Source organism: Chiloscyllium punctatum, chromosome 10 (genome assembly GCF_047496795.1).
Source record: "Chiloscyllium punctatum isolate Juve2018m chromosome 10, sChiPun1.3, whole genome shotgun sequence".
Lineage (NCBI taxonomy): Eukaryota > Metazoa > Chordata > Chondrichthyes > Orectolobiformes > Hemiscylliidae > Chiloscyllium > Chiloscyllium punctatum.
In genome coordinates this window covers 110,584,456-110,610,461 of record NC_092748.1, presented here as the reverse complement: position 1 = coordinate 110,610,461, position 26,006 = coordinate 110,584,456, and the positions used below count along the sequence as shown (strand labels likewise).

Below are 26,006 nucleotides of genomic sequence, written 5' to 3'. Positions count from 1 at the left end.
TTCCTTAAAATGGGGAACCCCTTAATTTAATCACTAATCCCAGTTCTAGACTCTCCCTCAAGCAGAGGTATCCTCTCACCAACCACTCTGTCAAGCCTCCTTAGGATTTTTATACATTAAGAAAGATCATCTCACATTTTTCTAAACAACAATATATGCAGACCCAACCTGATTCCCTCAGATCTCCCATTTTATTAGTCATAGAGATGCACAGCACGGAAACAGACCCTTCAGTCCAACCTGTCTATGCCGACCAGATATCCCAACCCAATCTAGTCCCACCTGCCAGCACCCAGCCCATACCCTTCCAAACCCTTCCTTTCATGTACCCATCCAAATGCCTCTTGAACGTTGCAATTGTACCAGCCTCCACCACATCCTCTGGCAGCTCATTCCATACACGTACCACCCTCTGTGTGAAAAAGTTGTCCCTTAGGTCTCTTTTACATCTTTCCCCTCTCACCCTAAACCTATGCCCTCTAGTTCTGGACTCCCCCCACCCCAGGGAAAAGACTTTGTCTACTTATCCTATTCATGCCCCTCATAATTTTGTAAACCTCTATAAGGTCACCCCTCAGCCTCCGATGCTCAGGGAAAACAATCCCAGACTGTTCAGCCTCTCCCTATAGCTCAAATCCTCCAACCCTGGCAACATCCTTGTAAATCTTTTCTGAACCCTTTCAAGGTTCACAACATCTTTCTGATAGGAAGGAGACCAGAATTGGACGCAATATTCCAACAGTGGCCTAACCGATGTCCTGTATAGCCGCAACATGACCTCCCAACTCCTGTACTCAATACTCTGACCAATAAAAGAAAGCATACCAAACGCCTCCTTCACTATCCTATCTACCTGCGACTCCACTTTCAAGGAGCTATGAACCTGTACTCCAAGGTCTCTTTGTTCAGCAACACTCCCTAGGAGCTTACCATTAAGTAGAAGTCCTGCTAAGATTTGCTTTCCCAAAATGCAGCACCTCGCATTCATCTGAATTAAACTCCATCTGCCACTTCTCGGCTGGAATTCAAATTCCAAGCCAAATGGCATCCTTCTACACAATGCCGTTCTATCAAAAAAAATCTTCTTTCTCCCAGCACATCTCCCAAAAATAAGAACACATGCAATCCTTTACATTTGGTTTATTCCACTTGCAGTACATAAAAAGCCTATTCTAAAATTAAATGAATTGAGCAAACCTTCAGTGACAACGGTAAGAATGTATTATATATTTCCAAGAAACCTCATCACTAGAAAAATAATCGATGGCATGGATATTTCTTTTGAAGAAAATAAAGATGCGCCCAACGCCGCTTAACACAGAGGGAAATTTAACCTCTTAACAACTAGATTGTGGCAGTATGGGCTAAGTTCATTCCGTTGGCCATACAACCAAAATCTTCCCTCTTTCCACTGACATGGTTCTATCACAAACCCATGTCTGTCAATACTGTATTTTTGTCCTTCAACACGCCATCAGCCCTTCACCTCCCCCCCCCACCCCCCCAACTTGCATCAGAAGTTATTTTTCTGGCACCTTTCCCTCAATGGGTGCATCTCCTTTTCCTAACCCGCGTATTGACAGATCGTACACCACTTCCTCTATTTTCTTCACATCGTACTTCAGGCCGTCATAGCGCTTCCGCAGGGAGTCGTTCTTCAGATTCAGCAAGCGAAATCCGGAATCCAACTCATTGATAAAGGAGGAGATTCGGAGTGGCCGGGAGTAGTCACCAGCGGTGACGCTGTTCAGCGCGAGCCTTGACTACCCAGTGGCAAGGAGGAAGAGAATTGGGAAATATTGTGTTATTACAAGAGTTGGTGTAAGCAAATCCATTTCATTACCCCTCCAACTACCCTCCTCTCACAAACATACAAATCTGGAGGAAGCTACTTGGCCTCTCAAGACCGCTCCATCCTTCTGTACGATCAAGTGGATCTGATCACTCCACGTTCTTAATTACTGCTTAACCAGAATCTATCCACTTCTGCATTAAAAATATTCAGGTGCTTTGATGCCACCAGATTTTGAGGAAGAGAGATCCAAAGACTCGCGATCCTTAGAGAAAACATTTCAAATGGGTGACCCCTTATTTTGAAAATCACCCCAAGTTCTAGATTCTCCCACAAAAGGGAACATCCTCTCCACAACTAGCCTATAAAGACTCTGCAGGTTCATACCTGTTTCAATAAAATTGTTTCTTATCCTCTTAAACTCCAGTAGATGAGAGCTTAGTCTGTCCAATGTTTCCTCATTAGACAACCTGCCTAAGCCAGATATTACTCAAGGAAACCTTAGGGTCATAGAGATGTACAGCATGGAAACAGACCCTTCAGTCCAACCTGTCCATGTCGACCAGATATCCCAACCCAATCCAGTCCCACCTGCCCCATATCCCTCCAAACCCTTCCTATTCATATACCCATCCAGATACCTCTTAAATGTTGCAATTGTACCAGCCTCCACCACATCCTCTGGCAGGCCATTCCATACACGTACCACCCCCTGTGTGAAAAAGTTGCCCCTTAGGTCTTTTATATCTTTCCCCTCTCACCCTAAACCTATGCCCTCTAGTTCTGGACTCCCCCACCCCAGGGAAAAGACTTTGTCTATTTATCCTATCCATGCCCCTCAAAATTTTGTAAACCTCTATAAGGTCACCCCTCAGCCTCCGACGCTCCAGGGAACATCCTTGTAAATCTTTTCTGAACCCTGTCAAGTTTCACAACATCTTTCCAATAGGAAGGAGACCAGAATTGCACGCAATATTCCAACAGTGGCCTAATTAATGTCCTGTACAGCCGCAACATGACCTTCCAACTCCTGTACTCAATACTCTGACCAATAAAGGAAAGCATACCAAATGCCTTCTTCACTATCCTATCTACCAGCGACTCCACTTTCAAGGAGCTATGAACCTGCACTGCAAGGTCCTTTTGTTCAGCAACACTCCCTAAGACCTTACCATTAAGTGTATAAGTCCTGCTAAGATTTGCTTTCCCAAAATGCAGCACCTCACATTTATCTGAATTATACTCCTTCTGCCACTTCTCAGCCCATTGGCCCATCTGGTCCAGATCCTGTTGTAATCTGAGGTAATCCCCTCTCCACCTTCACCTCACCTCCAAGAACAAGGAGTTGAGGCTGGCTGACACGATAGTAAAGTGGGAAGGGATAATGGGGAAAGCAGGGGTAAAGAAGGATATAAAAGAAAGAATTGCTCTCAGGTTCCCCACTTATGCGGCCATTGCTTTTGCTTTTGCTTTCATTACAAGTGAATAACAGCAAGTTATGCCTCAGGAGCAAAATGCAGGGAGGACATTTAATACAAACAGGCCCTGTCACTCATACATCACCCACAAATGGAGACAACTTTGGAAAGTTGTCAAGACCAAGAAGCTTTGCTCATTTTCCTCTCCTAGACCCACCCCCACCCTGTCCTGCTCTCCAAAGATGGATAACTCATTGGTAATAAGGGAAACATTTGTCATTAAATCCAACGTGGGTCTGATGTAAGAGCAAGGAAGATGGGGGAAACAGTCTCTGGAGGTTTTATAGTGGTCAACCAGGAAGATGTACTGCACACAGGCAAAAGAAAAAGAACCAAGTCTAAAAAGGAAATTACAGCACAAACAGAGTGGGACAAACAGTGTCTCAGCAGGAATCAAACAAAGATACTGGTCTCAAATCCAGGACATTTGGTCACCCTGCCCCCACTCCCACATGACAGTTTCCTTGCCAGGACTTAAACCAAGAAATTTACCTATCAGTGTAGCTCAACTATTTTCTGATAATTCATCCACATAGTGAAGTCCAGGACAAAGCTTCAGATGCAAATATTGGCAGTGATTGTCAGCAAGACTGAATAGATTCTTGACTGTAGAAAAGAGAAATCTGAGGGGTGAATTGATAGAGGGCGTTAAGATTAGGAATGGATACTAGGCAAATGTTGGAAGATATTTCCAGCAGGGAGTCCTTCGTTATTTGATAATCACAGACAAATATAACTGTGAAATCAGGAGAAATTAATTTACTTGGGGAGTCATGAGAATGTGGAACTCTTTACCACAAGGAATAGTTAAAGTGAATATCATAGATAGAAAGGAAAAGATAGATATGTTGACAGGGTGAGATCAAGTAGGGAGGGAGAAGGCAGACATAGACCATAAACACAACATGGACCAGTTGGGCTGAAATGACCTGTTCCATCATGGCTGAGCCAGTCCTTTCTTCACATTTAGGAACCTCTCTAACAGAGGTCGCCAGGCAGTGTGGGAATTCTGCCCAACATATGTCCTTCCGTAGCTCACTCTTACCACCTAGCAGTGTGAAGTGTTGGTTAGACAATCTCTCCTTGGAGACACTGGAATAAAGGAATCTCACCCATAAGAGACAGTGTGAGTAGCATGACCGAATTGTACATTCCCAAAAAAAATCCAGCACATAGACTTTTGACCAGGGTTGGGATCAAGTACAAATGAAAACTCCAGGAGAACAGCAAACAGTATAACTGCTGTGGTATTTGAAGGAAGTGTTAGTATTAATTTAATAAACTGGTTACATGGAGCGTCATCAATGATTAAGAGATCACAAGAATCAAAGATTAATGAGTTATTGTGCAGCAATTGGTAGCATGCATTCTGTCTAATTTCTCCATTGCCTAGTCCAGAGAGGCGATATTGAAATACTGTCTATAAGATTATGAATGGGCCTGATGGAATTGATGCTGAGAGGATGTTTCCTCTCCCGAGCAGTCTAGAACTAGGGATCACAGGTTAAAAATAGGAGGCTTCCCATTTACAGGACAGTCATTACTCTTGAGAATTCTCTTCCTCAGTGAACAGTGGAGATGCTGGAGTTTGACAGATTATTAATAAAGGGAAACAGGCAAGAAAGTGTAGTTAAGGCTTCAATCAAAAGATCAGCCTGATGTTATTGAATAGCAGAGCAGACTCGATGGGCTGAATGGCCTGCTCCAAATAAGACCCTAAGACATAGGAGCAGAATTAGATCATTCAGCCCATTACGTCTGTTTCACCATTTAATAAGATCAAGGCTGATCTGATAATCCTTAACTCCACTTTCTTAAGTGTCTTAAGACACTGCACCTCTTGTCCGAAACGTTGACATTCCTACTCCTCGGACGCTGCCTGACCTGCTGTGCTTTTCCAGCACCACTCTAATCTAAATTCTGGTTTCCAGCATCTGCGGTCCTTGTTTTTAACCCTCTTAAACTGACTAAATCTTATTGTATGGGACTGCAGAAAGCAACTACTTCAAGTTCTGCATGTTAAAGTCCTGATGGACAAAGCAAGAACTATTAAAAAGAGTCTTACAAGGTGGACTGAAACCGGAAAGCAGGTAGTTTGCAGTCAAACACTGGTGTAATCATTTATTTCTCCCAGTGATATTTTATAACTTATACCTAGCAATGTTAGTTTTAGAACAAATCAAGAATGACTACATGGAGCTAGTTATTGTGGTCCTATTTAGAATTAAGAGTGTGGTGCTAGAAAAGCGCAGCAGGTCAGGCAGCATGCAAGAAGCAGGACAATCGACGTTTTGGGCATTAGTCCTTCTCCTGCTCCTGGGATGCTGCCTGACCTGCTGTGACCAGCACCACACTCTCTACTCTGGTCTTCAGCATCTGCGGTCCTCATTTTCTACTAGTCTTATTTAGTGGTTTAATCACAGATCAATGGAGGATTTATCGAATTTAAGAAAAATCTAACCTGCTTGGACAAGTTATGACACCTCCGTGGCCATCAGCCCTAGATGGGATTTGAACCTGCATCTTCTAGCCCAGAGACAGAAACACAGCACCACAAGACCCAAATGAATATATGTGAATAGCTGACCATTTAATTATAATTTCTTAATCATCAACTAGACTCCAATCTAACTAGTTCATTGAGATGTTAAACAAATATTAAATCATTTGCACTTATTGTGGGCATGAGCTAGGGACAGGAATCTGATGGTTAGTTAACATGATTTGCCTACAGAATAATAGTTTGTGGGGATCAAAACTACAGTACAAGAGATCCACAATCCTCGTGTTTGTGTGAACAATCAATCTTTCAGTTATTTGCTCTGCTGGTCTGTCCACCTCGAGGTGGCATTCCTTCAATCATTGCTCTGTCTTACCAGTTCATTCGCCAGGATCAGCAGTCCTGAAAGATAGTCCTCAATATCGAGATGAAAGCCTTTCTCTCGGTGCACTTCAACTGCATCCCAGTTTCCCAAAAGAAAGTTAGAATTAGAGACTTAGCGAGTGTATCTTTAGACAATTAAAATATCCTCTAAATAAGGTGCAAAACACAAACTAGTACAAGACACAAGAATGCCATTTGGCCGATCATGCCTGTGTCAGCTCTTTGCAAGGGCTATCGAAAGAGTTAATCACATTCACTTGCCCTTTCCGACAACCTTTTGCCCTTCAACGTGGAGTACCGAATCTGCTTCCACTGCTCTCTTCAGGAGTAAATTCAAAATCATAATTTGCTGTTTAAAAAAAAATTCTTTAATTCCCCATCTATTACTTCTGCTAGTGATCTTTCCGTACTGAGAGGTCTGCTGTAGTGGAACTGTTTCTGCTTGTTTACTCTATCAAACATCTCTTTTGTTTTCATGTACGTCCATTACATTACCTTTACCTTTCCCTCATAGCAGGGGAGAAATCTCAGCTTCTCCCAACAACAAAAATCCCTCAGCCCATGTAAATTTTTCTCTCTAAAGGAAGTCCGTCCCAAACCATTCAAGACAGACTTGGCTCTGTTTGAAGCCTAATTACTGAAGTATAAAGCTTTGGTATAATTTTTTCTACTATACACTGCTTGTAATGCCCAGGATCCAGTTTTACTTCAAGTTATACTTTCTCCTTCAAAAAATGCTCCTTTATATGAACCATAACTTACTCTACTACAGCAACCTATTACAATTATATCAATGTTGATTCATTTATTCTTTCATGGAATCTGGGGGTCACTAGCAAGTACAGTATTTGTTGTCCTTCCCTGATTGTCCTCAAATTGAGTGACTTGCTTGTCCAGTTCAGAGGGCAGTGAAGAGTCACCTATGTTGCTCTGGGTCTGAAGGTAAGCCCAACGAGACAAATTTCCTAAAAGAATCTTAGCAAACCAGATGGGACTTTATTTATTTATTCTTGGGATATTGATATTGCTGGATGGGCCAGCATTTGTTGCTGGCCCCTAGTTACTCCAGAGTGGTGGTGAGTTGCTGCCTTGAAGCCTATTTGATGTAGGTACTCCTATAATGCTGAGAGAGGGGCTTGCTGAACTTTGACCCAGCAACATTGAAGGAATGGTGATATATTTCCAAATCAGAATGGTGTCGGACTTGGAACAGAACGCGCAGATTGTGGTGTTCCCATGCATCTGCTGCCCTTGTCCTCCAGGTGAAAAAGGTACAGATTTGAATGATGCAGTCTAAGGAACTTTGGATGAGTTGCTGCAGAGCATCTTGTAGATGGTACACATAGCTGACACTGTGCATTAATGAAGGGAGTGAATGTTGCAGATGAAGAATGGGCTGCTGAGTCCTGGATGATGTTCAGCTTTGTTGGTGTTGTTGGAGCTGCATTCATCCATGCAATACACTTGTGATCTGTGCCTAGTACAGGTGGATAGTTTTGGGGAGTCAGGCAGTGAAAGTTCTGGATTAGTGGTGCTGGAAGAGCACATCAGTTCAGGCAGCATCCAAGTAGCTTCGAAATCGACGTTTCGGGCAAAAGCCCTTCATCAGGAATAAAGGCAGTGAGCCTGAAGCGTGGAGAGATAAGCTAGAGGAGGGTGGGGGTGGGGAGAAAGTAGCATAGAGTACAATGGGTAAGTGGGGGAGGGGATGAAGGTGATAGGTCAGGGAAGAGCTTCAGGGCAGAGGAAATGACCTGGGAGTTGCAGTGGGAGAGGGACTCCCTGAGATGCTTGTAGAGAGAGGAGGAAAACTTCTTCAAGGCAGGCATCCTTGCAAGAGGATTTGCAGTAGGGTTGAAATCAACAAGGTAAAAACAATGACTGCAGATGCTGGAAACCAGGTTTCCAGCATCTGCAGGCAGTGAAGGTTACCCATTGCAGAATTCTTAGTCTATGATTTTGTCTGGTTGTTATAGCATTTATACGGCTAGTCTGGCTGCAAAGCGACCAGAATTCCATACAATATTCGAAACGTGGCCTAACTAAAATTCTACACAGCTGCAACGTAACTTGGCAATTTTTATATTCTATACCCTGACCAATGAAGGCAAGCATCCTGCATGTCTCCACCTTCAGGCAGCTATGGACCTGTACACCTAGATCACTCTGTATGTTGATACTATTAAGGGTTCTGGCATTTACTGTATATTTCCCTCTTCCATTAGATTTTCCAAAACACATCACTTTGCATTTGCCTGGATTCCCCAGCTGCCATTTCTCTGCCCAAGTCTCCAGTCTATCTATATCCTACTGTATCGTCCAGCAACCCTCCTCACTATCGGCTCCACCATTCTTTGGGTCATCTGCAAACTTATTATCATTTATATTTAATACAAACAGCAGGGGCCCCAGTACTTATCCCTGCAGAACACCACTGGCTCATAGATTTCCAGTCAGAAAAATTCCCTTCCACCACTACTTTCTGTTTTCCATGACTATGTTTTCATCTTAATAGCTCATTGCACATCCCATGTGACTTCACCTTTTCTATCAGCCTGCCATGAGGGACCTTGTCAAAAGTCTTGCTAAAGTCCATATAAAAACATCTATCCAGCCCTCAAATCATCTTTTACACAAAAAACCCAATCAAGTTTCTGAGATATGACCTTCCTGACATAAAGCTATGCTGCCCATCACTAACAAGTCCATCATTTTTCCAGATGGGAGTAAATCCTATCCCTAAGAATCCTCTCCAATGATTTCCCAACCACTGATGCAAGGCTCACTGGCCTGTAATTTCCCAGATTGTTCTTTTGTTTAAGAAGGACAGCAGGAATAATGTTGCCATTCTCCAGTTACCTGGGACCTGTTCTGTGATTAAACAGGATAGAGATTTCATACAAGGCCCCAACAAATTTCTTGCTTGCCCGAGAATATCAACATACTCCTCTCAAGCTTCACCATCCACCATGTTCTTTTGTGAATAGCGATGCAAAGTATTCGTTAAGGGCCTCACCAACCTCCTCCAACTCCATGCATAAATTCTCTCCATTGCCCTCAAGTGGACTTACTCTTTCCCTAGCTACCTTCTTGCTCTTTACTTTGTTTTACCTGGCACTTTTTAAACCAGTGCACTCGGTAAACTGGCAAAAATTATACACCTGAAATACCAGAAGTTTACTGTATTATTGCTATTTCCAAAGGTGCGTGTTGGAACACTCTCTGCCAATAAGTTTTAAGGCAAAGTTGCATTATTATTTTGTGCCATGAATAAAGTATAGCAGTGATGTGCATACCCCCTGCATTATGTTTCTATTACTTTTTACACAGATTATTTGGACCTCGTGATTAAGCAGAATATTTGATCAACTGGTAAACTCCTTGTTCCATAGGTGCCAACTAGTAAAAAGTTTGTTGTATGTGTAAAAATCACCTTGGGATTTTTCTTAATCCTGTTTGCCAAAGGGATTTCATGGCCCCTTCCAGCCTTCTTAATTCCTTGTTTGAGTTCTTTCCTGCTATCTTTGTATTGTTCAATGACTCTGTCTGTCTTCAGTTTCCTAAATTTCATTTCTCCATTTTCTTTTTGACCAAGTTCTTTTTTTCATCCAAGGAATCTTGCCATCCTTATCCTTCATTTTCACAGGAACATGGTGGGCCTGAACGTTAATCAACTGGACTTTAAAAGACTCCAATGTGCCAGATGTGGACTTACCCTCAAACAGTCGCTCCCAAGATATATTCTGCAGCTCTTGCCTAATATTGTGGTTGCTAGTCTTTCCCAATTTAGTACTTTCACCCAAGGTCTACTCTTAACCTTCACAAAAAGTAATTTAAAACGTACAGAATTATGTTCACTGTTCCTGAAATGCTTCCCCACTGAAACTTTGATCAGCTGGCCTGGCTCATTCCCCAGTACCAGGTGTGATATGGCCCTTTCCCTAATTAGACTATTTACATATTGTTTCAAAAGACTACCAAGGATACACCTAACAAACACCCCCAATATTCAAGCCCCTCTAAGGGAGTCCCAGTCAGTACAGAAGTTAAAATCACCAAAGTTTTTACACTTTTCCATGATCTGTCCACACATCTGTTCCTCTATCATGCTGACTGTTGGGAAGCCTGTGGTACAATTGCATCAAAGTGATTGCACCCTTCCTATTCCTGAGCTCTACATGTATGGCCCACCCCCACCACCACATGTCCTCCATCAGTACAGCTATAACATTCACCAATAAATCGATTATATTTAGTTCCCTTTTCCACATCTTTAATAAGTGCTGTGAATCAGAATGACCCAGCAAGCCACTCAATTCAAGGACAATGAGGGATACACAAGTGCTGGCCTTGCTAATGATTCCCACATCCAAGAACACTAATAAAGAAAAATAGCAATGTCACGCACTTCCTAGTATTCCTGCAACAGCTTCTCGGGTCACCAGGGTTTCAGACTCCAGATAGACGACAAACGCTGCAAGGAAGATGAGGCGTTGCAGCACGAACCTCCAATGCTCATTAAACCTGTAGAACAAAATTCAGCATAAGCACGAAGCATTTGTATCTGTACTGATGACACCATTATATATGGTGGGGTTGTGGTTACAGTGCTGATTAGCAATCTAGCATTCAAATCTCAACGTGGGTGATTAAAAGTGGACAGTTTTCATATCCAGAAATACAAAAGCTGGCACAGATCGGGTATCCTTTACCTGAAAACCTCTGGATCAACTCCCCCACCCCCCCCACAGAAGTAATATTTCCAAAATTTTTAGTTTTCCAATACAAGGCATTAAATAGATTTGCACAGCTTTTTTTTAAAATCGCTTTTCTTAACTTGGGAAGTAGGGTTAAAATAATTTGCGATGTCCTTTCGTATTTCTGGGACATGTTGAGATCTGTCAATTGTATTGAGAGATCTTTGTCACCTCGTTTAATGGATCAGTTAAATAATTCAGAATAATTATTACCTCCTGCAATGTCTGCACCCAACTATTATTGATGAGGCTATGTATATCAGTAACTATTCGCAGAGGAGAAGAATCACATAAAAAACAATCACCAATAGACCAGCATTTACTAAGATACACTTGAGTCTACTACAGGTCTTTTTAGGTCTTTTGGGAAAGAAACTTTGCTTAATCGGAGTGGACCTAAAAGCCCCCCACCAACCAAACACACTTGATCAGACCTGTAGACATGTTGAGTTCACACCTTTGAAAAATAGCTTCAGTTTTCAACCTGCTCAAGTGAAGCTCAGTTTTTATCCAAAAGGCACAAACCCAGCATGTCTACTGGGCTGTTCAGGTTCACTTTTGAAAAGACCTTTCAGTTTTCAGATGGGCAGCAAAAGGACACCTGACCTGCATCAATATGGTGACTACAAAGTTAAATTGCCAGCAAAATCTCAATTGGTTCACAAATGTCCCTTGGGGAGGAATACTGGCAACAAACCAATAGAATTGACTTTGAAACTCCCTCTGAAGTGGCCTCAACAAATTATAACTATGGATTGGGCAAATACACCAGTCTTGCCAGTGGCAGGAATTTTTAACAAGGCATGCAATGAATAACTCATCAGAGCATTTACTTAGATAGCTTTTTTTCTGTTCTTTCAAAGGATGTGGGCATCATTAGTTAAGCCTACATTTATTGCCCATCAGTTAATTGCTGTGGAGCAGGTAGTGATGAGCTACCTTTGTGAACTGTTGTTTCGTACAAGCGTAATGCTGTTAGAAAGGCAATTCCAGGAGCCTGACACAGTAATAGTGAAGCAATAGTTCTGATTTTGAATGATGCATGGCTTAGTGAAGAACCTGTAGCAGCATAGTATTCTCATGTACCTGCTGCCCTTGCCCTTCAATGTAACAGATCAATTATTTGGAAGTTGCTGCCTAAGGATCCTTAATGAGTTTACTGCAGCGCATTTTGTACATAGTACAGACTGCTGTTACTGAGCATCGGTGTTCGGAGGGATGTTTGTGGATAGGATACCAATCAAGCGGGCTGCTTTGTTCCAGTTGGTGTCAAGCTTCTTCAATGTTGTTGAAGCTACATTCATCCAGGCAGCTGCGGAGCCTCTGAGCTGCTCTTGTAACCACAGTATTTAATACAGTGAGTCAAGTTTAGTTTCTGGTCAATGGTAAACACGGAGGACGCTGGCACAGCATCAAAATCTATTTCTGATCTTTAGAGATGACAATTCTTTCTTACTTTTTAAAAACAAATAATTATTTTGCCATAGCTTGAACAAAGCTTATGTTCAGGTGCAGATAAATTGTAAAAACAAAGACAGCAGCAGCGCTGATGTGTTGTTAAACCCGACCCTGAGTGTTTGGGGGAGAAAGGCAGCCTAGATTCTTTAAAAGAAGTAGAGAAAAAAAAGTTGAAAGATTTACAAATCAAAGCAAAGCATTGGGAAGGAAAAGAACAGATGGCCCAACGAGAGCATCATGTACTCGATGGCTACAGCACCATAACTAGCCACCGGGAATCCTACCTCGAGTCTGAAACAGATCCCTCTTAAAGCCAGCAAAGTTGACTCCAGCTCACCAATCTCTGGAGAAACAGGAGCCGCTCAACACTCTGTCTACTCTCCATGAAGGTTTTGTTCCTGTCTTTATATCCCTCTGAAGACTCATCCTCATCATCTGCCCTGCCGTCTATTTTTATGTCATCTGTCATTGTCCAGAGACTGGACAAAAAGATTTTACCCAAAACTAACCCACCACTTTTTCTACGTTGAAGTTTAGGGGTTTACTTTCCCCATCCTGAGGTTCCCGCTCCTGCTACCATTTTCAGCATTTGTATTACACTTCTCACTAACCTGTAATACTGGTCTGCAGGGAATTTGGTTTTCAGTTCGTCCAGTTGTGACCTCACAGCAGCAAAATGTTCACGTGCTTTCTGGCACTTCTTCGTTACTTACACATGTGGAAAAAAGATCAATTTGACTAACATAAATCATTATTAACAGGGCATCTTATTATGTTAAGACCATGAAGTTCACCACCATAATTTGAAGGAAAACAGAGAGATTCTCTCTCAGGTCCTGGCCCAATTTTAATCCATTGATCAACATCACAAAAGCAGATTATCAGGTCAACACTGTTTTATTGTAGGAGCTTGCTGTGCCCAAATTTAATGCTGCTTTCCTACAACCGTGACTACTCCGCAAAGTACTTAATTGGCTGTAAAAGAGCAATTGGACAACTTGAGATTGTGGAAGGAGCTGTTCTTTCTTTATATTATGCCCTATTTTTGGATGGCCAAGCATGCTTGAGAGACCAACAACACACTTCACTGCATCGGGATCTGAAGAGGTTGTCTGCAGTTGTTTTGCAGCTTTATAAGACCTTGGTTAGGCCACAGTGTGTTCAATGCTGGTCGCCAAATTACAGGAAGGATGTGGAGGCTTTGGAGAGGGTGCAGAAGAGATTTACCAGGATTCTGCCTGGATTAGATGGGTATGAACTATAAAAGGAAGCTAGAAAAACTTTGGCTGTTCTCTCAGCTGAGTGTTCTCTCTGGAGAGGCTGAGGCTGAGGCTGAGGGGAGACTTGATAAAAGTCTATAAAATTCTGAGATGCATAGATAGGGTTGATGGTCAGCATCTTTTTCCAAGTGTTGAAATGTCTAAAACCATGGGGAGATGCATTTAAGGGGAGAGGGGGAAATATCAAAAGGAGATGTGAGGGACAAGTTTTTTTTTAAACACAGTGTGGCAAGAGTGGTGGTGGTGGAGGCAGAGGCAGATACAAAAGGGTGGTTTCAGAGATAAGCACATGTGTATTGCAAGAAATGGAGGGATATAGACCAAGGGCAGGCAGAAGAGATTAGTTTAATTTGATGTCATGTTCGGCACAACATCATGGGCTGAAGGGCCCGTTCTTGTTCTATGTACCTGCACAGTGATTCGGGTCTCAGATCAGTTAAACAAAGATAAAATACTGTACATGCTGGGGACTGGAAATAAAAACCGAAAATACTGGAAAAACTTAGTGGATCTGGCAAGACCTGGAGTATTGGGTACAGCTTTGGTCCCCTTATTTGAGGAAAGGTTAGATTAGATTCGATTCCCTACAGCATGGAAACAGGCCCTTTGGCCCAACAAGTCCACACTGACCGTCCAAAGAGTAATCCACCCAGACCCATTTCCCTCTGACTAAATGCAACTAACACCATGGGCAATTTATCGTGACCAACTCACCTGGCCTGCACATCATTGGACCGTGGGAGGAAACCGGAGCACGTGGAGAAAACCCACGCAGATACGGGAAGAATGTGCAAACTCCACAGAGACAGCTGCCTGAGGCGGGAATTGAACCCGGGCCCCTGGTGCTGTGAGGTAACAGTGCTAAAGATGTAGTGGCATTGGAGGCAGTTCACAGGAAGTTCACTAGACTGATCCCAGAGATGAGGGGCTTGTCGTATAAAGAGAGATTGAACAGTTTAGGCCTATACTCTCTGGAATTTAGAAGAATGAGATACTCAAGATGATAAAAGGCGTGGCTAAAAGGTGTAGCAGATGCTTCCTCTTGTGGGGCATTCTAGGATGAGAGGTCATAGTCTTGGGATAAGGGATAACAAATTTAAAACCGAGTCAAGGAGCAACTACTCCTCCCAAAGGGTTGTGAATCTGTGGAATTCACTCCCCCAAACTGCAGTGGATGCTGGGACAGTGAGTAAATTTGGGGAGGGGTTACGACAGATTTTTAATTGATAACGGGTTGAAGCGTTATGGGGAGAAGGCAGGAAAATGGAGGAAGAGGAGCATTTCAGCCATGATGAATGGTGGAGCAGACTCAATGGGCCGAATGGCTCTGTATCTTATGAACATCTAAAGACTCTTCTCAAAACATGGACTCTTTCTCACTTCACAGATGCCTCCAGACCTGCTGACAATCTTCCAGCATTTTCTCTTCAAATCCACCACAGCAGCTGCTATTCTTAAGTAATAAGGGGGGTCAAATGGGGGTAAGAGGGAGTGTAGAGCTGAGGCTAGTATTGCACAACAATCTCTCATTAACAGCAATGGTCAGACAAACTGTTGTATGTGATGTTAACTGAGAGATAGCATCAGTCAGGACAATGGGGAGAAATGCCTTTAAAATGATTCGATAGGACTGTTTTCATCCACTCATGCAAGAAGGTAAGGTATCAATTTAATGTCTCATTGGAAAGATTGCATCTCTCTGGGTGGAACATTCCTAAGTTGTGCTCAAGCCCTGGAGTGGGGATTGATGATGGACCTTTGTGATTCAAGGCAAGAATGCTATAAATTGGGCTACAGCTGATGCACAAAGTTCTGTCAGACATTCAACAAAAAGACCACTGGGCGCATCATATGTGGACTCACTGACAATACAATGCACTTCCACCCCACAACCACCCCCCATGTCCCTGCCCGATTATTTCATCTTGTTTCAAAGAACCAAAAGAAAGAGATGGAAGAGAGAAAACAGGAGAGAGACACACATGCAAAAACAGAGGTGAATGAGAAAATAAAATTGAACAGCTGAAATAAAGAAAGACGTCATTGACTCCCTTTTCTTCCATAGCAGCACATGAAAAAGTCAATACAGCCCATCGTACCCATGTCAGTTCTCCGGTCAGTTCGATTCCCCTGCTCTTTCTCTCATACTCACCATCTTTCAGGCCGGATGTCTGATGGACAGTCTGCAGCAGGGTAAGTATCTCACGAGCTGTCTGTTCAAGGACTTGGACAACTTTTCTTATTTCCTACAAAAGATCAAGAACAATGACAGAATGGCATGTACACAGATACAAAACAAGTTAAAAGGTGGAGAAACCTCAGAATCTGTCACTTTAGTTAGAAACAACCTGTGGACCAAAACATGATACTGAAACAGGTAGACAGGGTGGTGAAGAAGGGATTTAGCGTGCTGGCCTTCATCAGTCAAAGCACTGAGTATAGGAGTTGGGATGTTATGTTACAGTTGTACAAGTTGTTGGTAAGGCTGCACTTGGAGTATTGTGTTCAGTTTTGGTCACCCCATCATAGGGAAGTTACAGGGAGAGGTTGGCCAGGATAGAACTTTATTCCTTGGAATATGGGAGAATGAGGGATGACCTTGTTGAGGTGGATAAAATCACGAGGAGCATAGACAGGATGAATGCATATAGTATTTTTCCCAGGGATGGGGAATTGAAAACTAGAAGGCACAGGTTTAAGGTACGAGGGGAAGAACCTGAGGGGCAATGTCTTCACACAGAGAATGGGGAGTACATGGACTGGGCTGCCAAAGAAAGGGGTTGAGGTAGGTACAATAGCAACATTTAAAAAACACTTGGATAGGTACATGGATGGGAAGGGTTTAAAGGGATATGGACCAAATGTGGGGAACTGGAACTAGCTGAGTGGGCATGGTCAGCATGGACCAGTTTGGGCCAAAGGGCCTGTTTCCATGCTGTACTACTTTATGACTCTAAATGTCCCGTGGGCAGAGCAAGCTGCTATAGCACTGGATTTCATTTTTTTATTCTTTCATAAGAGGTGGGCACTACTTACAAGTATTTGTTGTCCATCCCAGCTGCCCTTGGACTGAACTGGTTAGTGGATTAGTGGTGCTGGAAGAGCACAGCAGTTCCAACGAGCAGCGAAATCGACGTTTCGGGCAAAGGCCCTTCATCAGGAATAAAGGCAGTGAGCCTGAAGCATGGAGAGATAAGCTAGAGGAGGGTGGGGGTGGGCAGAGAGTACAATGGGTGAGTGGGGGAGGAGATGAAGGTGATAGGTCAAGGAGGAGAGGGTGGAGTGGATAGGTGGAAAAGAAGATAGGCAGGTCGGACAAGTCAAGGAGACAGTAACTGAGCTGGAAGTTTGAAACTAGGATGAGGTGGGGGAAGGGGAAATGAGGAAGCTGTTGGAAGTCCACATTGATGCCCTGGGGTTGAAGTATTCCGAGGCGGAAGATGAGGCGTTCTTCCTCCAGGCGTCTGGTGGTGAGGGAGCGGCGGTGAAGGAGGCCCAGGACCTCCATGTCCTCGGCAGAGTGGGAGGGGGAGTTGAAATGTTGGGTTTGGGGCGGTTTGGTTGATTGGTGCGGGTGTCTCGGAGATGTTCCCTAAAGCGCTCTGCTAGGAGACGCCCAGTCTCCTCAATGTAGAGGAGACCACATCGGGAGCAACGGATACAATAAATGATATTGGTGGATGTGCAGGTGAAACTTTGATGGATGTGGAAGGCTCCTTTAGGGCCTTGGATAGAGGCCTTGAACTCATCTCTACCTACCTTGACACTGTCCTATTCCCCTAGTCCAGGAACTCCCCACATACGTTCGAGACACCACCCACGCCCTCCACCTCCTCCAAGACTTCCGTTTCCCTGGCCCCCAACGCCTTATCTTCACCATGGATATCCAATCCCTCTACACCTCCATTCGCCATGACCAGGGCCTCCAAGCCCTCCATTTTTTCCTCTCCAGACGTCCCCAACAATACCCTTCCACTGACACTCTCATTCGTTTGGCCGAACTGGTCCTCGCCCTTAACAATTTCTCCTTTGAATCCTCCCACTTCCTCCAGACCAAAGGCGTAGCCATCGGCACACGTATGGGCCCCAGCTATGCCTGTCTCTTTGTTGGCTATGTAGAACAGTTGATCTTCCGTAATTACACCGGCACCACTCCCCACCTCTTCCTCCGCTACATTGATGACTGCATTGGCGCCACCTCGTGCTCCCGCGAGGAGGTTGAGCAATTCATCAACTTCACCAACACATTCCACCCTGACCTTAAATTTACCTGGACTATCTCTGACACCTCGCTCCCCTTCCTGGACCTCTCCATCTCCATTAGTGACGACCGACTTGACACTGACATTTTTTACAAACCCACTGACTCCCATAGCTACCTGGATTACACCTCTTCCCACACTAACTCTTGCAAAAATGCCATCCCGTATTCCCAATTTCTCCGCCTCCGCCGTATCTGCTCCCAGGAGGACCAGTTCCACCATAGGACACACCAGATGGCCTCCTTCTTTACAGACCGCAATTTCCCTTCCCACGTGGTTAAAGATGCCCTCCAACGCATCTCGTCCACATCCCGCACCTCCGCCCTCAGACCCCACCCCTCCAACCATAACAAGGACAGAATGCCCCTGGTGCTCACCTTCCACCCTACAAACCTTCGCATCAACCAAATCATCCGCCGACATTTCTGCCACCTCCAAAAAAACCCCACCACCAGGGATATATTTCCCTCCCCACCCCTTTCCGCCTTCCGCAAAGACCGTTCCCTCCGTGACTACCTGGTCAGGTCCACACCCCCCTACGACCCACCCTCCCATTCTGGCACTTTCCCCTGCCACTGCAGGAACTGTAAAACCTGTGCCCACACCTCCTCCCTCACCTCTATCCAAGGCCCTAAAGGAGCCTTCCACATCCATCAAAGTTTCACCTGCACATTCACTAATATCATTTATTGTATGCGTTGCTCCCGATGTGGTCTCCTCTACATTGGGGACACTGGGCGCCTCCTAGCAGAGCGCTTTAGGGAACATCTCCGAGACACCTGCACCAATCAACCAAACCGCCCCGTGGCCCAACATTTCAACTCCCCCTCCCACTCTGCCGAGGACATGGAGGTCCTGGGCCTCCTTCACCGCCGCTCCCTCACCACCAGACGCCTGGAGGAAGAACGCCTCATCTTCCGCCTCGGAATACTTCAACCCCAGGGCATCAATGTGGACTTCAACAGCTTCCTCATTTCCCCTTCCCCCACCTCATCCTAGTTTCAAACTTCCAGCTCAGTTACTGTCTCCTTGACTTGTCCGACCTGCCTATCTCCTTTTCCACCTATCCACTCCACCCTCTCCTCCTTGACCTATCACCTTCATCTCCTCCCCCACTCACCCATTGTACTCTCTGCTACTCTCTCCCCACCCCCACCCTCCTCTAGCTTATCTCTCCATGCTTCAGGCTCACTGCCTTTATTCCTGATGAAGGGCTTTTGCCCGAAACGTCGATTTCGCTGCTCGTTGGATGCTGTCTGAACTGCTGTGCTCTTCCAGCACCACTAATCCAGTATTTGGTTTTCAGCATCTGCAGTCATTGTTTTTACCCTGAACTGGTTAGGCTATTTTAGAGGGCAGTTAGGAATTAACCATATTGGTATGGGTCTCAAGTCACATATAAGCCAGATTAGCTGAGGCAGCTTGTCTTTCCGAAAGGATTTAAACAATTCAGGTGCGCTTTTACAACAACTGACAATGGCCAGTTGTTGGACTAGCTTTTTTATTAAAAAGATCACTCCAGAATATATTCGATTACAACTTTACTATCTCCCATGGTGGGATTTGAACTGACGCCCTTCTAGCCCAGAGCTCTGGATTACAAGTCCAGTGGGCACTGGTTTCTTATATCCCATCATTCTTGTTATCTTCTCTGGGGTTCTAGATGTCCTACATAATTCCAAACATTGGATTAGATTTGTACTGAAAAGTTATGAAGACTAAACAGAAGATTTTTACGCATGGGAGCAATCCAAGTGGAACTTGGCCCCACCTGAATGGGAGAAGTCTGCTACAAATGTAGAAAGCTGGAAAAACTAAACAGGTCTGGTAGTATCGGTGAAGAAAGCAGAATTAATGTTTCAAGTCTGGCATAACGTTTCTTCAGAACCATTTCCACTGATGGTGCCAGAGTTTTGTCAGAATTATGTGTTTGTAGCAGGTTACCAGCATCTACAGTATTTTGTCTTTATTTGAGGAAAGACCTGCTGTTAGTTAGGGTAATTTCAAACTCCCTTCCTCCCCTTTTCAATCTCATTGGAAATGTCATATCCCTATATCGTGTTAGCCATGGCTCAGTGGGTAGGGTCCCTGCCTCAGTCAGAAAGTTATGGGTTCAAGTTCCACTCCAGAAATTTGGGTACATATTCTAGGCTGAGTACTGAGCACAGCATTGTCAGAAACACCACTGGCCACCATCAACTGTAAATTCCCCTTCAGGTCACACAGAGGAGATTCAATGGTTAGAGGAACAGACAGGAGATTCTGTGGTAGCGACTGAGATTCCCGGATGGTATGTTGCCTCCTGGGTACCAGGGATGTCCTGGATCAAGTTTACAGGATTCTTAAAGGGAGAGGGCGAGCAGCCCGAAGTCATGGTATACATCAGTGCGAATGACATAGCTAGGAAAAGGGATAAGGACCTGAAAAGTGAATAAGATAGTTAGGTCGGAAGCTAAAAGGCAGGACGAGCAGAGTAGTAATCTCAGGATTGCCACCAGTACCCACGGGCTACTGAGGGTAGGAACAGAGAGCGAATGCAGCTTAATACGTAGCTGCAGAACTGGTACAGGAGGGAGGGCTTCAGATGTGCAGATGATCAGGATACCTTCTGGAGGTTGTGGGACCTGTAGAAGGATGACGGGTTGTACCTGAATGGGAGGGACACCAATATCCTGGATGGGTGGTTTCCTTGAGCTCTTCACGAGGGTTTAAACTAGTTTGGCAGGGGGATAGGAACCAGAGCTATGGATCAGAGGACGGGATAGCTGGTGAACAGGCAGATACAGCGTGATGGATTTTGAAGTGTGTCTATTTTAATGCAACAAGTGTCAGCAATAAGGGTGATGAACTTAAGAGAATGCATCAGTACTTGAAGCTACAATGTTGTGGCCATTACAGGGACTTGGATATCACAGGGGTGGGAATGGACGTTGGATGTTCTGGGGTTTAGATGTTTCAAAAGGAATGGGGAGGAAGGTAAAAGAATGGGGGGAGTGGCATTGCTAATCAGGGATAGCATAACAGCTGCAGAAAGGAAGGTGGTCTAGGAATGTTTGTTTATAGAGTCAATAAGAGTCCTTATTCCAAATAGTTTGGGATGGAACAGATTTTGTTAGGTGTGTCCAGGAAGGATTCCTGACTCAATATGTAGATAGGCTGACTAGAGACCATATTGGATTTGGTGTCTGGTAACAAACCAGGTCAAGTGTCAGATCTCTCAGTGAGAGAGCGTTTTGGTGATAGTGATCACAACTGACTGACTGTTGCTAGTCAGAGAGGGATAGGAGCAGACGGTATGGGCAAGTATTTAATTGGGGTAGGGGGAATTACATTGCTATTAGGCAGAAACTGTGGAACCTAAATTGAGAAGAGATATTCTCAGGGAAATGCACAACAGAAATGTGGAGGTTGTTTAAGGAGCACTTGCTGCGAGCGCTGAATAGGTTTGTCCTACTGAGGCAAGGAAGGGATTGTAGGGTGAAGGAAACTTGGATGACAAGAGATGTGGAACATCTAGTCAAGAGGAAGAAGGAGGCTTACTTAAGGTTGAGGAAGCAAGGATCAAACAGGGCTGTCGAGGGTTACAAGGTAGCCAGGAAGGAACAGAAGAATGGTTTTAGAAGAACTAGAAGGGAGCATGAAAAAGTCTTGGCAGGTAGGATTAAGGAAAACCCCAAGGCATTCTACACTTGTAGGAGAAACAAGAAGATGGCCAGTGTGAGGGTTGGACTGATCAGGGATCATGGAGGGAGGTCCTTAATGAATATTTTGCTTCAGTATTCACTAGGAGAGGGACCTGGTCATTTGTGAGGATAGCATAAAACAGGCTGATGCGCTCCAACAGCTTGATGTTAAGAAAAAGGACGTGCTTGAAATTTTGAAAAACATGAGGATAGATAAGTCCCCTTGGGCCACATGGGATATACCCATGGTTACTACGGGAAGCAAGTGAGGAGACTGCTGCGCCTTTGGTGATGATCTTTATGTCCTCACTGTCCACTGGCCAGATGATTGGAGGGTGGCAAATGTTATTCCCTTGTTCAAGAAAGGGAAGAGTGATAAACCTGGGAATTACAGACCTGTCAATCTTACATCAGTGGTGGGCAAATTATTGGAGAGGATTCTGAGACCAAGTTTATGATTATTTGGAAAAGCATAGCTTGGTTAGAGATAGTCAGCATTCATGGAGGATATGACACGAGGGTGGAGCAGTGGATGTGGTGTATATGGATTTTAGTAAGACTTTTGATAAGGTTCCTCTTGGTAGGCTCATTCAGAAAATAAGGACGAAGGGGATACAGGAAAAATTGGCTGTCTGGATACAGAATTGGCTGGCCCATAGAAGACAAAGGGTAATAGTTGATGGGAAGTATTCAACCTAGAGCTTTAGTGACCAGTGGTGTTGCATAGGGATCTGGGACCTCTGCTCTTTGTGGTTTTTATAAGTGACTTGGATGAGGTAGTGGAAGGGTGACTTGGTAAGTTTGCCGATGACATGAAAGTTGGTGGAGTTGTGGATAGTGTGAAGGGCTGTTGTAGGCTGAGACGAAACATTGACAGGATGCAGAGCTGGGCTGAGAAGTGGCAGATGGAGTTCAACCTGAAAAAGTATGAAGTGATTCATTTTGGAAGGTCGAATTTGAATGCATATTACAGGGTTAAACGCAGGATTCTTGGCAGTGCAGAGGAACAGAGAGATCTTGGGGTCCATGTTCATAGATCTCTCGAAGATGCCACTCAAGTTGATAGGGTTTTCAAGAAGGCGTACAGTGCACTGGTTTTCATTAACAGGGGGACTGAGTTTAAGAGCCGTGAGGTTATGATGCAGCTCTATAGAGCCCTGGTTAGATCATACTTGGAATATTGTATTCAGTTCTGGTCACCTCATTGTGGAAGCTCTAGAGAGAGTGCACAGGAGATTTACCAGGATGCTGCCTGGACTGCAAGGCATGTCTAATGAAGAAAGGTTGAGGGAACAAGGGCTTTTCTCATTGGAGTGAAAGAGGATGAGAGGTAACTTGCTAGAGATGATGACTGGCATAGATAGAGTGGATAGCCAGAGACTTTTCCCCAGGAGGAAATGGCTGTCACAGGGGGGCATAATTTTAAGGTAACTGGAGGAAGGTTTTGGGAAGATGTCGGAGCTGGGTTCTTTACAGAGAGTGTGGCGGGTGCCTGAAAGCACATCCAGCAGCGGTAGTACAGTCAGATACATTACGGACATTTAAATGACTCTTGGATAGGCACGTGGATGATAGAAAAATGAAGGGTATGTAGGTTAGTTTAATCCAAGAGTAGGATAAAAGTTCAGCACAACATCGAGGGCCGATGGGCCTGTACAGTGCTGTTCTGTTCTATATGTCATGCTGACTTGGAACAGTCTTGACTGTACCTTCTGTGTCACAAGGTCAAGATCCTGGAATTCGCTTCCTAACAGCATTGCAGGTATGCTTTGCTGTACTTCAAGAACTGCAGTAGTTCAAAAGGCTGAAGCTGCTCTCCAGTGCAAGTAGCGATAGTTACCCAGACGGAGAAAAAAGCATTAGAAAACCATCACTGGTCATAATGGACCTCCGTTTTGAAGTATTGTGACGTGGAGATGTCGGTGTTGGACTGAGATGAACAACCTTAAAATCACACAACACCAGGTTATAGTCAAGAGTGTGCTTTTGGAAAAGCACAGCAGGTCAGGCAGCATCAGAGGAGCAGGAGAACCTACGCCCACACCACTCCCCTCACCTCTGTCCAAGGCCCCAAAGTATCCTTCCACATCCAACAAAGATTTACCTGTACCTCCGTCAATGTCATCTACTGCATCTGTTGCAGTTTCCTGTGCATCAGGGAGACAGGACGCCTACTTGTGGATAGTTTCAGAGAACATCTCTGGGACACCCACACCAACCAACTCCATTGCCCTGTGGCTGAACACTTCAACCCCCTCCCCCACTCCGTCAAGTACATGCACGCCCTGGGCCTCCTCCGTCGCCAAACCCTTACCACCCGATGCCTGGAGGAAGAACACCTCATATTCTGCCTTGGGACCCTGCAATCACACGGGTTCAATGTGGATTTCAACAGTTTCCTCATTTCCCCATCCCCCACATTATCCCAGTCTCAAGCCTCGAATTCATCACCACCCTGTGACTTGTCCATCACCTTTCCCATCTGTCCGCTCCACTGTTCTCTCCAACATATCACCTTCTCCCACCTATCACTTTCTAAGCTAACTCCCCACACCCCCCCCCACTTATCTCTCAGCCCCCTGGCCCACAAGCCTCATTCTTAATGAAGGGATTTTGCCAGAAACATCGATTCTCCTGCTCCTCAGATGCTGTCTGACCTGCTGTGCTTTTCCAGCACCACACTCTCGACTCTGACCTAGAGCATCGACAGTCCTCACTAACACCAGGTTAGAGTCCAACAGGTTTATTTGGAAGTACTAGCAGTGCTCTGAAAGCTAGTACTTCCAAACAAACCTGTTGGACTCTAACCTGGTGTTGAGAGATTTTTAACATTGAAGTATGAGAGTCAGACCAGCATGTTATTTGACGGTTCTACTGTTTTTTAAAATCCACCCCCGCAACAAATGCTGAAGGTGCATTGACTTGAAAAAGTGGCAAGACTTTAATTCCCGATGAAGGGCTCTTGCTCCTGCTCCTTGGATGCTGCCTGACCGGTTGTGCTTTTCCAGCACCACACTCTTCCACTCTGATCCCCAGCATCTGCAGTCCTCACTTTCTCCAAGGCCATGATTTGGAGATGCCGGTGTTGGACTGGGGTGTACAAAGTTAAAAATCACAATACCAGGTTATGGTCCAACAGGTCTAATTGGAAGCACTAGCTTTCTGAGAGCTGCTCCTTCATCAGGTGGTTGACAATGACCTGATGAAAGAGCAGCTCTCAGAAAGCTAGTGCTTCCAATTAAACCTGTTGGACCATAACCTGGTGTTGTGTGATTTTTTTTAACCTTCTCCAAGGCTGGTAGAATGGCGAGGGAGTGCACACTACCAGAGATGCCTCCCTTTCTGGCGAATTGTTAAATCAGGGCCCCTCCTTAAAAGATTCCCTGGGACCCAACTACGATTGCGGGGGGGGGGGGGGGGGGGGGGAGCAGGTTAAATGTTTCCCCCTCATAAAAGCAAATTACTGCGGATGCTGGAATCTGAAACCAAAAGAAAAAAATGCTGGAAAATCTCAGCAGGTCTGGCGGCATCTGTAAGGAGAGAACAGAGCTGATGTTTCGGGTCTAACTGACCCTTTGTCAAAACTAAAGAAAAAAGGGAGGCATTTATACTAGGCTGAGAGAAGGTGAGTCATGGCTCCAGAAGCATTTTCTCTTTTGGACAATTCCCCCTCCCTCCCAACTTACTTGGCAGCATCTTGCTGTAGGCAAAAGTGGGTACTGCAGATGCTGCAAACCAGATTCTAAATTAGAGAGGTGCTGGAAAAGCACAGCAGGTCAGGCAGCATCCGAGGAGCAGGAAAAGTGACGTTTCGGGCAAAAGCTCTTCATCAGGAAGGGCTACCTACCTTAGTGTGCTTCCAATTAAACCTGTTGGACTATAACCTGGTGATTTTTAACTCTGTACCTTGAAGAAATTCTCCTCCTCTCTCCACCTGAATCTCAGTGATTCACTCACTCACCCGCGGCATCCGGGTGTGCCCACAGGGGGCCGCCCCTCATTGGCTGCGGACCTGTCCAATCAGCGGCCGCCTTGGTGCGACCCAGCCCCGCCCCCTCACCACCTCCCACCAGCGTCCCTCATCCTCCCTTCCTCCCTCCCTCCGCTGTCATGGCGACCGGACTCACCTCCCTCACATCCTGGTCCGCGGAGAGGGAGCTCTGGATCACGCTGAACAAATCCGTCACCGACATCACCGCCGCCAACAATGAACGCTGCGGCAATATCCCAATGAAGCGGCGGCACCACCTTGTCCTCCTCACAGCAGCAACAGGAGGCGCGCGACAAAGGGGTCCTTCCCTACAACTCGTCGCATCCAAGGCCCGTCCAGAATGAGCGCCTGATTCTCATCTTGTTTTTAAACGCACGCACGTCGCTAATTTACAAAACAAAAACCATCCTCCACCTTGCAA

The 26,006-nt window shown here is 44.9% G+C and overlaps 1 protein-coding gene across 1 annotated transcript; it reads right to left on the bottom strand.

Annotated features, from left to right (window-relative positions):
- Positions 1 to 1,125: 1,125 nt before the first annotated feature.
- Positions 1,126 to 25,986, bottom strand: tsn (translin). The gene is made up of 6 exons (XM_072579933.1): positions 25,722 to 25,986; positions 15,802 to 15,895; positions 12,981 to 13,077; positions 10,563 to 10,678; positions 6,147 to 6,226; positions 1,126 to 1,763 (listed from the first exon to the last, which is right to left on the bottom strand). Exons 1-6 carry the CDS (start codon positions 25,785 to 25,787, stop codon positions 1,521 to 1,523), a joined length of 696 nt encoding a protein of 231 aa, XP_072436034.1. The 5' UTR covers positions 25,788 to 25,986; the 3' UTR covers positions 1,126 to 1,520.
- Positions 25,987 to 26,006: the final 20 nt, after the last annotated feature.